At 40.8% G+C, this 16826-nt stretch overlaps 1 protein-coding gene across 1 annotated transcript in view; it reads right to left on the bottom strand.

Annotated features, from left to right (window-relative positions):
- The window catches only part of REV1 (REV1 DNA directed polymerase), a 231617-nt gene that overhangs the window by 56225 nt on the left and 158566 nt on the right, over positions 1 to 16826 (bottom strand). Inside the window, 1 exon segment of the mRNA XM_029604787.1 lies at positions 8760 to 8932. Coding sequence (XP_029460647.1) covers positions 8760 to 8932 — 173 coding nt within the window.

A 16826-nucleotide genomic window follows, 5' to 3' on the forward strand; every position in this document is an offset into this window, starting at 1 on the left:
TCCCCCCTTGCCCACATCATCTCCCTTCTCTGTTGCCTCCCTCTCACTTGTCTTCCCTCACACACACCCCTCACTAGCTTATCCCTTCTCCATTTTCTCTCCCTCTAAACTCATCCCTTCCACTCAGTTCAATCTACCCCTTAGCTTACCCTCTCTTTTTAGCCACTCCCACCCAACACTGACTCCCGACCTACTTTGCCAGCTCATTCCATCCCATACACCCTGCCATCCCTGGCCTGCATTGCCAAGGCTCTCCCAGCTCTTTTACCTTCGTTCAGCCCTCCCCCTGCTTATCCTTCCATGCTTCCCCCCCACCCGCACTCTATCTTCTTTTCCTCTCCTGTATTTGTTCTCCCTTCCCCAAATTGTTCCCCTCTCCCTCAACACTCCATCTCAGGTGGAACAACCTATACTCCTAAAATAACTCCAATCACAGGATTTCCCAGAGTAGTATTCTGAAATCTGGTTGGAAAGGCTAAAGTGAAACTACTTATCTGCACTTGTTCTTCATCAGCAGCAGCTCAATAGATTAATATGGGCCACATGATATAGTAATGTGGTACATAGAAGGAGCTTCTCAAGTTGACAGTTTTACTTTTACAATTTGTTCCCAGGCAATGAGACAACTAACTCCCAGAAGCATGTTCCAACTCCCCAGTTCCCTTTTTTGCAACATTTTAAGAGAGAGATACAAGTGTTGTGTGAAACCACTGTGTTGCTTATATTAGAGAATAATTACTGATGAGCAATTTCATGGTCTCTCATGACAAGGTTTCAATGGATTCACATATATAGTGAGTTGTAAGCTAGAATATCCCTCAATATACAAAGCTATCACTTGGGATCCAGGAAGAAAAGGAGTTGAATGGTCAATGAATGGCCACTAAAATAATTACAATCAAAGAAAAAAGAACAATAGACCACAAAGCTGGAGGTGGTTTCATATAGAGAATCTCAGTTAACCTTCTCTTTATGGACAACTTGAATGGGTACTGCATTGTCTAAGGGCAGACTCATTCAGTATCCTCATGTCTGCGCATGTTAATAAGCTTTTGTGTGCCCATGCATGGAAAGAATGTTGGCTTCTGAAGTAACATAAGATTGAAGATCTACAAGTGATTTGGAAAAGAATTCAACAAAGAGCATCTATGCATTGAATCATATAAGAAATCAGGTTCTTCAATAACAGATGAAGCTCAAGTGGATCACTGCCAGGCTGCCAAGCATATCTTGATACACACCTGGTGTATGGAGAAGAACCTCAATTTTGAGCATAGAAACCTCCATCTAGGCAAATGCTCCAAAAAAAAAAAAAAAGTCTCAGCATAATGATCCCAAAGAATGCTTCCTGAAAGGCTTGATAGGCACCAACAAAGGTCTTATTCTAAAATGCAGCATTTCCACCATAGGTAATTTCACAGTAAAAAAAAACCCCACTGAGACATGTAGAATGGGTGAATACATTAATAAAAGATGGGTGGAACATATTAATAAAGGATGGTTATTTACCCTTTCAAATAATACTAAAGCAAGGGGTTACTCCATGAAACTAACAACCAACAGAATTAAAAGAAATCACTCAGTAAACTATCAAGCTGTGGAATTTGTTGCCAGAGGATGTGGTCAAGTTGATTAGCATATCAGAGTTAAAGAGGTTTGAATAGATTCCTGGAGGAAAAATCCATAAAACATTATTAGCCAGTTAGACTACAGAAAGCTATTGCTATCCTGGGAGGAACAACAAGAAATACATCTACTTTTTGGCATCTGCTGGGTTCTTGTGATCTGGACTGGTGCTGTCAGAGACCGGATGCTAGGCTTGATGGACCCAGCATTACAATTCTTATGATCTTACATTGATGCATTGATCTGATTTTATTTTATTATAACCCTTGTCACATAGTATTTGGTCTAATGTCATTTTTTTAAATCCATATATTGCCTTTTTGTGCTTGTAAACTCTTGTCATTTCTTCATCTGTCTTTGAAGATTGCTCCATGTTGATTTCTTTTTGTAGTTATCCATGAAGATATGCTATTCTCATCCCATTTTCAATGCATATTGGTTCTTTTACTTTATGATTCACATATCGTTTTATTTTTAAAACGTTTTGTACACTGCTATTCAATACATCACCAGTGGTTTACCATAAAACCATACATAAAATTATATAACTGTTAAAACAAAAAATACAAATTATGCATCTTGAAAAAAATACAGAAAATAAAATATCTAATACAAAATATTTAATACAAAATATTTTTTATTGCATTAAAAACTTTGGTTTATGTATTAGTCTATTAGGGGTTGTGACCTGATTCCTGCTTGCCTAGTTGCTTTGTTCTTGTTCTAATAAGATTTCACCATGCATTTCTGCCATAGATGATGAGTTATTTATTTTAAAAATTTCTAGAATACTTATCAACCTTCATAAATGGTTTAGAGTTTAAAAAATTCATAAATAATCAACTAAAATTCAGAGCCTAGAATAAAAATATACATATAATTAAAAAATAAAATAAAAAAATGAAACAGAATAAAACACAGGAGATTCAAATTGTAGATATGATTTAAGAATCTGCCAACATAAAATTCAAACTCCTTGGCACAGATTTAATAGGCCTTGGAAAGGTGTTCTAACAGGCTGGCCCTTGAACATAAACATGCTCTAGAACTTCATCTAACTTTACTTGTTTAAAAGATGGAATATAAAGGAGATATTGCTGGGGAGAAGCCATCTGTCGTACTCCATGTGAGTACCAACGATATAAAAAGGTGTGGGAGGGAGGTTCTGGAAGTCAAATTTAGGCTTTTAGATAGAAAGCTGATATCCAGAACCTGCAGGGTCGCATTCTCGGAAATGCAGGACCCAAGAGGCAGACAGAGGTTTGGAGTCTCAATGTGTGGATGAGAAAATGGTACAGGAAAAAGGGCTTTGGATTTGTTAGGAACTGGGCAACATCTTGAGGAAACAGGAGCCTATTCTGAGACGATGGGTTCCACCTAAAGCAGGGTGGAAATCAGCTGCTGGCATTATCATTTAATAAGGAGATGGAACTTGGAGGAATGCCAATAGCCACTCAGCAGCTCAAAGTTCAGATAAAGGTATCTTCAAAGGATACTAACAAAACAGGAAAGCTAGAGCATCCCAATAGAGAGGTTCTGATAAAAGCAAAAGTAACCCAGGTGCCCTTAAGTAAAGAGCAGACAGTTAAAAGATTCAAAATTATCCCTGTCAACTGCTAGGAAGGTTGTAAATACAAACAAAAAACACACTTTGAAATATCAATTTGCTAATGCCAGAAGTCTAAAAAAGAAGATGGGAGAGTTAGAATGTATAGCATTGAATGAAGAGGTAGACAGAATTGGTGACAGGAGAATAACCAATGGAACAGTGTGATACCAGAGTACAAATTATATTTATTTATTTTGCATTTTTATATACCGACATCCGTTTGCACATCGTATCGGTTTACACAAAACTTGAAACTCTGACAGGAAACTGTCAGTTAGGCATTGCCTTTACAAGGAACCAAGTTAAATATGAGATACATAACTTTTATACAGGAGTAGGATAACAATAAGATACGGGAGATACGAGTGAAGATTAAGGATATTGTCTGGAAAACCAGGTTAACTGAAAAGTTAATTGCAATGATAGTGTGGATTAAATTGGTGGTGGGGGGGGGGGGGGGGAAATGTGGCACTATATGTTAGGGTGACAGAGTCAAACAGGAGGAGGAGACTAAACATACTGTGGAACATAAGAAATTGCCATGCTGGGTCAGACCAAGGGTCCATCAAGCCCAGCATCCTGTTTCCAACAGAGGCCAAACCAGGCCACAAGAACCTGGCAATTACCCCAAAACTAAGAAGATCCCATGCTACTGATGCAATTAATAGCAGTGGCTATTCCCTAAGTAAACTTGATTAATAGCCGTTAATGGACTTCTCCTCCAAGAACTTATCCAAACCTTTTTTGAACCCAGCTACACTAACTGCACCAACCACATCCTCTGGCAACAAATTTCAGAGCTCTACTGTGCGTTGAGTGAAAAAGAATTTTCTCCGATTAGTCTTAAATGTGCTACTTGCTAACTTCATGGAATGCCCCCTAGTCCTTCTATTATTTGAAAGTGTAAATTCACATCTACTCGTTCAAGACCTCTCATGATCTTAAAGACCTCTATCATATCCCCCCCTCAGCCGTCTCTTCTCCAAGCTGAACAGCCCTAACCTCTTCAGCCTTTCCTCATAAAGGGGATGGAACAGCTCCCCTATCATTTTGGTTGCCCTTCTCTGTACCTTCTCCATCACAACTATATCTTTTTTGAGATGCGGTGACCAGAATAGTACACAGTATTCAAGGTGCGATCTCACTATGGAGAGACAGAGGCATTATGACATTTTCCGTTTTATTAACCATTCCCTTCCTAATGATTCCTAACATTCTGTTTGCTTTTTTGACTGCTGCAGCACACTGAACCGACGATTTTAAAGTATTATCCACTATGATGCCTAGATCTTTTTCCTGGGTGGTAGCTCCTAATATGGAACCTAACATCGTGTAACTACAGCAAGGGTTATTTTTCCCTATATGCAACACCTTTCACTTGTCCACATTAAATTTCATCTGCCATTTGGATGCCCAATCTTCCAGTCTTGCAAGGTCCTCCTGTAATGTATCACAGTCTGCTTGTGATTTTTAACTACTCTGAATAATTTTGTATCATCCGCAAATTTGATAACCTCACTCGTCGTATTCCTTTCCAGATCATTTAGATATCTATTGAAAAGCACCAGTCCAAGTACAGAACCCTGAGGCACTCCACTGTTTACCCTTTTCCACTGAGAAAATTGACCATTTAATCCTTCTCTGTTTCCTGTCTTTTAACCAGTTTGTAATCCACGAAAGGACATCGCCTCCTATCCCATGACTTTTTAGTTTTCGTAGAAGCCTCTCATGAGGGACTTTATCAAACGCCTTCTGAAAATCCAAATACACTACACATCTACCGGTTCACCTTTATCCACATGTTTATTAACCCCTTCAAAAAAATGAAGCAGATTTGTTAGGCAAAACTTCCCTTGGGTAAATCCATGTTGACTGTGTTCCATTAAATCATGTCTTTCTATATGCTCTACGATTTTGATCATGAGAATAGTTTCCACTATTTTTCCCGGCACTGAAGTCGGACTCACTGGTCTATAGTTAGCCGGATCGCTCCTGGAACTGTTTTTAAATAGTGGGGTTACATTGGCCACCCTCCAGTCTTCAGGTACAATGGATGATTTTAATGATATGTTACAAATTTTAACTAATAGATCAGAAATTTCAATTCTGAGTTCCTTGAGTACGTTAGGATGCATACCATCCGGTCCATGTGATTTGCTACTCTTTAGTTTGTCAATCTGGCCTACTACATCTTCCAGGTTCACAGTGATTTGGTTCAGTTCGTCTGACTTATCACCCCTGAAAACCATCTCCGGAACTGGTATCTCCCCAACATCCTCATTAGTAAACACGGAAGCAAAGAATTCATTTAGTCTTTCTGCAATGGCCTTATCTTCCTTAAGAGCCCCTTTAACCCCTCGGTCATATAATGGTCCAACCGACTCCCTCACAGGTTTCTTGCTTCGGATATATTTAAAAAAGTTTTTATTATGAGTTTTTGCCTCTATGGCCAACTTCATTTCAAATTCTCTCTTTGCCTGTCTTATCAATGTTTTACACTTAACTTGACAATGCTTATGTTTTATCCTATTTTCTTCAGATGGATCCTTCTTCCAATTTTTAAAGGATGTATTTTTTGGCTAAAATAGCCTCTTTCACCTCACCTTTTAACCATGACTAATCGTTTTGCCTTCTTTTCACCTTTCTTAATGTGTGGAATACATATGGACTGCGCCTCTAGGATTGTATTTTTAAACAATATCCAAGCCTCTTGAACACTTTTAACCTTTGCAACTGCACCTTTCAGTTTTTTTCTATTTTCCTCATTTTATCAAAGTTTCCCTTTTGAAAGTTTAGTGTTAGGGCTGCAGATTTACTTACTGCCCCCCCCCCCCCTTCCAGTTATTAGTTTAAATTTGATCATGTTATGATCACTGTTGCAAAAGTGGCCCCACCACCGTTACCTCTCTCACCAAATCCTGCGTTCCACTAAGAATTAAATCTAAAATAGCTCCCTCTCTTGTTGCTTCCTGAACCAATTGCTCCATGAAGCAATCATTTATTACATCCAGGAACTTTATGTCTCTAGCAAGTCCTGATGTTACATTTACCCAGTCAATATTGGGGTAATTGAAATCTCCCATTATTATTGCACTGCCAAATTGTTTTGCTTCTCTGATTTCTCTTAGCATTTCATCATCTGTCTGACCATTTTGTCCAGGTGGATGGTAGTATACTCCTATCACTATACTCTTAGCCAACACACATGGGATTTCTACCCATATAGATTCTACTGAGCATTTAGTCTCTTGTATGATCATTATCTTGTTGGACTCTATACCCTCTCGGACATAAAGTGCCACACCCCCACCAAGTTGATCCTCCCTATCATTCGATGTAATTTGTTCCCTGATATAGCACTGTCCCATTGGTTATCCTCCTTCCACCAAGTCTCTGTGATGCCAATTATGTCAATCTCATCATTTGCTGCTATACACTCTAACTCTCCCATCTTACTTCTTAGACTTCTGGCATTAGCATACAGACATTTCAAAGTGTGTTTTTTATTTGTTTTAACAACCTGCTTTTCAGTTGTTTGGGATAATTCGGAAATCATTAGCTTCGGTGATTTTTTACATATAGGCATATGGACTATGTTTGCTCTTAATGGAACCTCTCTGTTGGGATGCCCTAACTCTCCTGTTTCATTAGTATCCTTCAAGGATACATTTCTCCGAACCAGGCACTGCTGAGTGACTGTCGGCTTTCCCCCTTGTTCTAGTTTAAAAGCTGCTCTATCTCCTTTTTGAAAGTTAGTGCCAGCAGCTTGGTTCCACTCTAGTTAAGGTAGAGCCCATCCTTTCGGAAACATCTCCCCTTTCCCCAAAAGTTTCCCCAATTCCTTACAAAGCTGAATCCCTCTTCCCTGCACCATCGTCTCATCCAAGCATTGAGACTCGGGAGCTCTGCCTGCTTCTGGTGACCTGCGCGTGGAACAGGGAGCATTTCAGAGAATGCTTCCCTGGAGGTTCTGGATTTCAGCTTCCTACCTAAAATCCTAAATTTGGCTTCCAGAACCTCTCCCCCACATTTTCCTATGTCGTTGGTGCCCACATGTAACACGACAGCCGGCTCCTCCCCAGCATTGTCTATAATCCTATCTAGGTGACGCGTGAGGTCTGCCACCTTCGCACCAGGCAGGCAAGTTACCAGGCGATCCTCACGCCCACCAGCCACCCTGCTATCTACATTTCTAATAATCGAATCACCAACTATAATGGTAGGCTTTAAAAGATGTGAGCACGCACATGGGCGTGCGCACATGTTATAAAATTTTGGGCTGCGCGCGCAAGGTGGGGTAAAAGTTTGCAAATTCATGCGGCTACAAGATCGGGGCTCCCCCAGTTCCCTCCCAGTCCGCTCCAATTTAGGAGCGGACTGGGAGGGAACCTTCCTACCCCAAGCTCCTTTGCCCTTCTCCTCCCCATCGTCTAAATCCCACCCCCCCTTTTTTTTTTACCTTTTTTTCTTCAAGTTACTTCAAGTCCCGATCTGAAGTAACTTGCACACGCCGGCAGCCGCTCGAGGCTCTGGGACAGTGATGAATGGTGCTGTCCTGACCTGCCCCATTCCACACCCTGGCCTGCCCATCCTCGCCCAGCCCAGCCCATTTGTCAGGGCCCGGCCCTTATGCGTGTATTGCCACTTCCGCGAGTGGCTGGGCCCTTTTTAAAATGCACGCAGCATGTGCAGGGCCAGCCCCACGCGTAAGTGGCGATTTCTACATGCGTGGCAGATTTAAAATCTGGCCGTTAATGAACAGAAATTCCATGTGCAATAGTAGCTCAAAAAAGGTCAGTACTAGTAGCTAACTCAATACAGTCCAGTCACATGAAAAGTGTTTCCAACAGGTGGGGCCTCACAGACTCTGCTGGAGAGGGGGAGCCTTGGGAGTGCACGAGGGGGGTGGGGGTTTTTACTTGCAGCTTACTGCACCTCTAACCAGCACGACAAAAATGTCAACAAAATGAACCAAATGGGGAAAAAACTAAATAAAAAACTAGGCAAAAAAATTCAAACAAGGAATAAAACACATTTTTCTAGGCATACCCCTAGTCTTCACTGGTTTGACAATAAGAGCCTTTTCTATGCTTCCCCTTTTTTCTTAGTGGTTTGGCAGTTTATGTTTGCTTCTTTGAGCTATTGGGTCCACCCTCCAAGCTTACCTTTGCAACTGTACATTGGCAACTGAATATGCTTTCCTGTGTTTTAGGACTAAAAGAAAAATGCAAAATGCATAAAATATGCATTTAGAGCTTCCTAGTATATTTTTAGATGTATAACCCTATGAATCAATGTAAATTACAGTCCCTGTACAGAGGAGATCCAATGCATAGGAGAGAGAGGATTTACACTGAATTTTGTCACAGAACGAGTAGCCACTATGAAATGTTGTCAAACCTATTTTAAAGCACTTCTTAGGTCTTTGTAATTGGTGGTCTCAACAGTTACTAAGGAATGGATACAGCAAAGCCACTACAAACCATTTCAACAATTAATAGTTTATTTTATATGCAAATGGTACCTGGCAATGTTATCACATATTCCATGGCCTCCAAATTTTGCAGGTTCAATTGGTGCCCCAGATTTTCTGACCATAATTTTTAAAGTCAACCGCTTGCCCTTCATACCAGCTACTTCAAGCCTTCGTTGGATCTCTTCTGAAAGATTCAGAAGGAACATTTCTGCTTCCTTAGGCTGAAAGAAGAAAACTAAATCAGCACTATATTTCTCAAAATTGATTGATGATGAAATGCAAAAAAGAATTATTGTAGATATCAACTTTGCTTTAATTTTTTTTTTTTTTTTTTTTAACTATTATACTCCAGCTTAGTCTAAACTTTACACTTGTAGCCTGCCTTATGGTCCCATAGAAGCATCCAAAGCAAGGTACAGTAAACATCTAGCACCATGGGCTTACTTCATCAAGACATTTTACCAAAAGCACAGAATGGATGAAATGCCTTAGTGAATCAGAACCTATATACACGGTTATTCACTAATTAAATGCCTCTGTATTGCTCCATGGTGAGGCCACACCTAGAGTAGTGTGTGCAGTTTTGATCGCCATATCTCAAAAAAGATATAGTTGCATTGGAAAAGGTACAGAGAAGGGCAACCAAAATGATAAAAGGGATGGAATGGCTCCCCTATGAGGAAAGGCTGAAGAGGTTAAAGCTGTTCAACTTGAAGAAGAGATGGCTGAGGGGGGATATGATAGAGGTCTATAAAATTATGAGTGGAATAGAATGGGAAAATGTGAATCAGTTATTTACACTTTCAAAAAGCACAAATTCTAGGGAACACTCATGAAGTTCATAAGTAGCACATTTAAAACAAATCAGTACATTCTTTTCCACTCAACACACAGTGAAGCTCTGGAATTCACTGCCAGAGGATGTGGTTAAAACAGTTAGTGTAGCTGGGTTTAAAAAAAGGGTTGGACAAGATCCTCGGGGAGAGTCAATAAACTGTTATTAATCAAGTAGCCTTAAGAAATAGCCTTCGGTCTGACCCAGTATACCAGTATAGCAAAACTCTTATGTTCTTAAGTTTGTTAGAGGCATGTTACATATGTGCCAGAAAACAAACTACAGGAATCATTAAGCACTCATAAGTCAGCATCCATTTGCATTGCCTCTACACCATAAACAAGGTGTGGTGATACAACACATAGGATCAGTTTTCAGTCAAGCATTTTAATGGATAAATTGTAACTGTGTTCTCTCTGGATGAAAAGTTATCTGTACAACAAACTAACAAATAAAAATAAACATTTCTCTTATATAACTCATGCATTATTTGTTATAGCTATCTAATTTTGCTATGATTTAATGAAATAATTATTGGTGCCTGGTATATTTGTTATGAAAAGGAACCATTATATAGCAAAGTTGCTTTCCTGTAACAAGTATTCTCTGTGGACAGCAGAATAAACACCTAAACAAGTGGTTAATTTCATCTGATGGTGCTGGGCCAGAACATGTTCTCATGAGCTCAGAAAGACACTGCAACCTCAGGGTCCATTGGGCTCTGTGCATGTGTAAACGTGCCAAGGGAGTGATATGGATGGTTGCATCATGTGGCCCAACATCTCAACATGTGCCATGCTGACACCTGCTGGCTCCCCTGGATTTCTGCCGCAATGGATGCCAGGGTGGCAGCCCGTTAACGAGGCAGGAAGGCTTTTGCCTGAGCCATGTCTATCAGGGCTTCTATAAAGTCTAGAAGTGACGGACTGAGATAGGACTTTGGATAGTTGATGACGAACCCTAGTGACTCCAACACCCAGATGGTCAAGCTCATGGACCACCATCCGGATAGGGGAAAACATCACGACCAGGCATTTTGTGAATACATTTGGGACTGATGCTAGCCCAAACGGTAACACTCTAAACTGGAAGTGCTGTTATCCTACCATGAATCAGAGATACTTCTTATGACTTGGGAAGATCTCGACATAGGTGTATGCGTTCTTTAGATCAAGGGAGCATAGCCAGTCCCCACTTTATAGAAGAGGGATTAAGATGCCTAAGTAAATCATCTTGAACTTTTTTTTTATAATCTTGTTCAAGGCCCTTAGGTCTAGGATGGGACAAGAGTCCGCCTGTTCTCTTTGGAATCAGGAAATAACTGGAGTAGAATCCCACCACCTCTCTGCCTTGGTGGAACAGGCTTAACCGCCCTAGTTGTTAAGAGGGCAGAGAGCTTCGCAAGCAGTACTTCCTGATGTGCTACTGGCCCCCAAAATGGGCACAGAGGACAATTTGGTTGGACACCCAACAGGTTTAATTGGTACCCTTGACGAAGGATGGACAGAACCCACTGGTCTGAGGTTATACTGGGCCATCGATTCACGAAGAACCGCAGCCTGCCCCTGACCGGGGGATCCAGCATCTCGGGTACAGGCAACTGGCTTATGCTCCCTCCAGTCAAAACCTCATACAGGTATGCAACTTTGCTTTCTTAGTGGACAATAATAAAAAATGCGGCCACAAAAGTAGGGACTCCCAAGCTGAGGGTTGCTATGAAAAGTAAATGTTTTGTGCATATATAAGCTTTGGAACCCATGGAAAGAGGACAGAGAGAAAGTTGGAGCTCTTATTTAAACTAAATTTCTTAAAACAGCCTGTCCAAAGTTACTGTCACTATGAAAGTCCTGGTCTAAACAATAATGTTTAGTACTGGTGGCTGCTTTGCAGGTATCCTTAATCTAAGCTTATTGGATATGTGCTAAGGATGCTGTAGCTGCTAGTATTTGATGAGCTTTTATATTTTGTGGAAGACGAATTCCAGCATTCGAGAAGCAGTGAGAAATGCACTGAAACAGCTATTTTAATAACATTTCTTGACTGGAATGCCTTTTTTGTTGGCATCATAAAAGAAAAAATTGAGACAAATTTCCTAAACGTTTTAGATCATTCTAAGTAGAACAAGAAGGCTCTTCTGCAATCTAGACTATGAAGAAACTTCAACTGGAGACATTTATTTATTTATTTATTTATTTATGTATGTTTAGTTTTTATATACCGATGTTCCTGTATAATATACATATCACACCGGTTTATAAGGAAGTAAAAACTGTTGCCTCGTGGGCGGCTTACATTGAAACAATTAACATTGAAACAATTGACAAATAACATAAAGGAGCATTAGGAACTTAGACGTGCTTACAGAGAACTATCATGACTAATTAAATTGCGATACCGAACTATTCAGAAACTTATGTACAGAGGCGGATGGGGTCAGGGAACTATACTGATATTGTAATTCTTCCTGCTCTTAGCTCTCCGGAAATGCTTGTGCGAAAAACCAAGTCTTTAGTTTCTTTTTGAATGTACTATGGCATGGTTCAAGGCGAAGGTCCGGAGGGAGTGAATTCCAGAGTGTGGGACCCGCTGTGGATAGTGCACGTTTCCTCAGGGAGGTTTTTGCCTGCTGGGTGCGTAGCCTTTTCATGTACGCACTTCTTGTCGGTTTCTTGGAGTTGTGTAGCTGGAGTTGAAAAGTTAGGTTGAGAGGAGAGATGTTATGTAGAGCCTTGTGTATCATCATACTGGTTTTAAAGTGAATCCTGTATTTAATCGGTAGCCAGTGAAGGTGCTGGAGGATGGGGGTGATATGATCCCTTTTTTTGGTGTTTGTGAGAATTCTGGCCGTAGCGTTCAGGACCATCTGAAGTGGTTTGGTGGTGCAAGCGGGAAGGCCCAGAAGGAGAGAGTTGCAGTTTTTTTCCCAAAACATCTGAGGTTTTGGGAAAAAAATTGGAAGCACAATTTGCTAATTCAAATGAAACAGATACTAGCTCATGTAAGAATTTCAGGTGTGCTATCAATACCACTCTATTCTTAAAAATATACTAAGCTCAATGACTCTGTGAGCCAAGGTAGCAGCTATAAGAATAGTTTCTAAATTATCCTCAGTAGCTAAGGGTTCTAAAGCAATCTTCATTAGCTGGGACAGAATTACAATTAAGTCCCAATGAGCTGGAGGGATCTTGATTGAAACTGCAGATAGTACAGACCTTCGATAAACTTGGATACTACTGGATACTGACAGAGGACTAGCCTAGTGGTTAGAACAGCACACTACAAATTTGAGAAACCAGGTTTCAAATCTTCCCATACTCTGTGACTTTGGGCAAGCCCTCCATTGCTTCAGATACAAACCTAGGGCCTGATTTTAAAAACATTTACACTCTTAAAATTGGGTTTTACATGTGTAAATGCACTTTAAGTGGGCTTTTGAAAACTGCTACTATATATGCCACTGAATTGTTCATAGGATTTACTTGTGTAAGTGCCCTTTACCGGAGTAAATGGTTTTTGAAAACTGCTGCAAAAGTATGTTATATTTACGCTCGCAACTCCTTTGAAAATTATCTCCATTGATTCTAAGCCCTCTGGGGATAGTAACATACATACAGTACCTGAATACAATCCTCTTTGAAGTGGATGAGCAGTCACAAAAGGAGGATTATAAATTTTAAAAAATTAGGTAAGTCTCATGACTATTGACGGCAAGCCACTATCGCATTCAAATTTACTCTAACTGAATTTGATTTCAATCTTGAATTGGAAAGGTGAAGAAGGTACTGAAGGCAGCAGGGCACGAAAAAGAATCTTCATTATGAGAGAGCACCCAGAAAAATTTGTTTATGGCAGGGGAGAAAGACCTATACTTCACGCATATCCAGCATAGCTCTCTGCTTCAACGGCAGGGGAGAAAGACCGATACTCCACGCATATCCAGCATAACTCTCTGCTTCAACGGCAGGGGGAATGAAGAAAAGTGGATCTATATACAGACAACAACCAACAAGGACTGAATTACATAGTCTGGGTAAACAAATAAGCATGGGTGTAGCTTGCTTATTGCAGCGGTTAATACCCCTAACTAATTAAGCTATTTCACTTAGATGCAGTTCCAGCACTGCTCTCTACATTAATGGTGGGGGTGGAAGGGAAATAGAACCAAAAGGTTACTAAGAGCTAAGAGAAACAGATAAGTATGAGGAAAAAAAAAGTGCGAAACTTGCTGGGCAGACTGGATGGGCCATTTGGTCTTCTTCTGCCTTCATTTCTATGTATGAATTTATATGAATGCCTGGTAGCAGGTTTTCTAGATGTCAAAATTACTTGCTTTACCTCCACAGGGAAGGGCATGGCTTGAACTATTTTGTTCTTAATATCCAAACTGTGAAGATTGGGGTGAAGCAGAGACCCTCCAAGCTGAGAGAGAAAATTTGGAAATATTTGCAAATGAACTGGTAGAGCCAAGACTAGTCTCTGCAACCATGCTGAAGCCAAAACAGAGCTATAAGAATCATTCTTCCTGAGTTCTGTCTTAACTTGAGTATTGTTCTTGCTGTAAGAGACATCTTATGAAAGGCATACATTGAATCCTTGCTCCATGAAATTGAGAACACACACAATGCCAAGGAGTTCTATGCTGGTCTTTTGGAACAATAAAGAGGTAGCCTGTGACTGTATGGAGAAGCAAGAAGGTGACAGAAAAAAAAATTCACTATGCTGTAATGGAAAGTTCATTTGTGAAGTCTATTTATCTATTTATTTATTAAAATATGTATTGTCCACCTATAGCAGACAAACTGTGCTAGGCGAATTATAATACATAAAATAAAACAGGTTAAGACAACAACTCAACAAATTGTCTTTTCCAGGGAGATAAATTGCAGAAAGTTGAATAATCCTAGACATGCCCAATTCCATTATCTTGAGAGCTTCCCTGCAAATTTTTGAGGAACCTGTTCCTCCTTGTTTATGTAAAACATTGCTACTTGATTGCCTGTTTGGATTTGAAATATTGTGTGCTTTAACCACAGTTCAAAAGCATGAAGAACTCAACATAGCTCTCATTTCCAAGAGGTTGATGTGAAGACAGGATTCCTGAAGGAATCATGTCTCTTGAGAACAAACTGCATTGCAAGGAGAGGCGTTGATCATTAGTATTTGCTGCATTAGTAGAGGATAAAAATCCTGACCATGAAGAAGGTTCTCTAATTTTACCCATCATACAGGCCGATTCAGTAAAGTCCGCGGGAGAGCGGTCGAACGCCTGCTCTCCTGGCGCGCGCACTGGCCCTTTGTCGGTGCACGCAATTCAGTATTCAAATTAGGTGGTGCGGTAGAAACGGGGAAAAGGAGGCGCTAGGGACACTAGCGCGTCCATAGTGCCTCCTTTTAGCCCGGAGTGGTGGCTGTCAGCAGGTTTGACAGCCGACGCTCAATTTTGCCGGCGTCGGTTCTCGAGCCCGCTGACAGCCACGGGCTCGGAAACCGGTTGCCGGCAAAATTGAGCGTCTGGTTTTCGGCCCGACAGCCAAAGCCGAATTCAAATTTTTTTTTTTTTTTTTTAACTTTTTTTACTCTTCGGGACCTCCGACTTAATATTGCCATGATATTAAGTCGGAGGGTACACAGAAAAGCAGTTTTTACTGCTTTTCTGTGCACTTTCCCGGTGCCGGAAGAAATTAGCGCCTACCTTTGGGTCGGCGCTAATTTCTGAAAGTAAAATATACGGCTTGGCTGCACATTTTACTTTCTGTATCCTGCGCGCATACCTAATAGGGCCCATCAACATGCGTTTGCATGTTGAGGGCGCTATTAGGTGCCGCGAGTTGGACGCGCGTTTTCCTCCCCTTACTGAATAAGGGGTAAGGGAAAATGCGCGTCCAAGAGCAGGCTAACAGTGCGCTCCGTCGGAACGCACTGTACTGTATCGGCCTGATACTAAGGAACAAGTGAGATATCTGGAGATATCTACCTTGTGGGACAGTGGATGTAGGTACTGGTTCCATCAAAATTTGAGATGCTATTGGGCTTGTCTCATGTCTTGAAATTTATTTCAAATCCCAGGGATGCAAGTCTGGAGAGCAAAGGACACGTTTATCCTCGATTCCTTGCAAGATATGCTTGATATTAGCCAACTGTCTAAGTAAGAGAAGATAAACATATTGTTCCCCTTAAGATGTGCAGCTAAAACTGCTAAACTCTTTGGGGTAGATTTTAAGAAAATATGTGTGTGCGCTACCTGGCTCACACACATGGATGCGCGCATGTTATAAAATCCCAGGTGGCGCATGCAAAGGGGGGTAGAATTTCCCTAATTTGTGCGGCGACGCATCATCGAGCTTCCCCAGTTCCCTCCCAGTCCACTCCAATTAAGGAGTGGACTGGGAGGGAACTTCCATACCCCCTACCCTAACCTCCCTTCCCCTCTCCTACACGCCCCATCCCTACCCTATGCCATCGTTAAGGTGGGTACCGTCACAACGGTTTACAGTAAGGCACAAAATTAATGCTATTACACAGGTGCCATAAGGTTCGGTAACATAGTTTTTAGTTAATGCTAATTGATAAATGAGTGTGATCACTATCATGTCCAGGTCAATTCTATAGCAGTTTTGAGTCTAGGACTCATTCTATAGATGTAACTTATCCTTAGTGATGAATTCAGTTAAAATCTACACCCTTAGTGATTTCTGTTTGTGTGTTTCGTATCTTGCTCTTCCCTGTTTTGAACCTTGCAGTTCCCTGGATTCTATTCCCCCTTCTCTTTTTGAAAGGCTTGTTTAAATAGCCAAGTTTTTAGATTTTTTCTAAATGTTTTGTTTTCTCTTTGTAGTCTTAATTCCAAGGGCATGGAATTCCATAGTATGGGTCCCGTTAAGGATAATGCCCTCTCTCTTACCTGGGTTAGTCTTGCTGTTTTGACTGATGGAATAGTTAGAAGTGCTTTGTTGGCTGATCTTAGATTTCTGTTGGGGATGTGTACGCGGAGGGCTGTGTTAAGCCAGTCTGCGTTTTCGTTGTGTATTAATTTGTGTATGGTGCATAGTGTTTTGTACTGTATTCTTTGTTCAATGGGTAGCCAGTGCAACTCAGCCAGTGTTTCTGTAATGTGGTCTCTTTTCCTTTTTCCAGTTAATACTCTTGCAGCCGTGTTCTGCAATATTTGTAGTGGTCTTATGGAGGTGTAAGGTAAACCTAGTAGAAGGGTGTTGCAATAATCAGTGCTTGCAAATATTAGTGCTTGTAGTACTGCTCGGAAGTTTGCGGTTGTTAGAAGT

The sequence above is a fragment of the Rhinatrema bivittatum genome, chromosome 5 (genome assembly GCF_901001135.1).
Source record: "Rhinatrema bivittatum chromosome 5, aRhiBiv1.1, whole genome shotgun sequence".
Classification (NCBI taxonomy): domain Eukaryota; kingdom Metazoa; phylum Chordata; class Amphibia; order Gymnophiona; family Rhinatrematidae; genus Rhinatrema; species Rhinatrema bivittatum.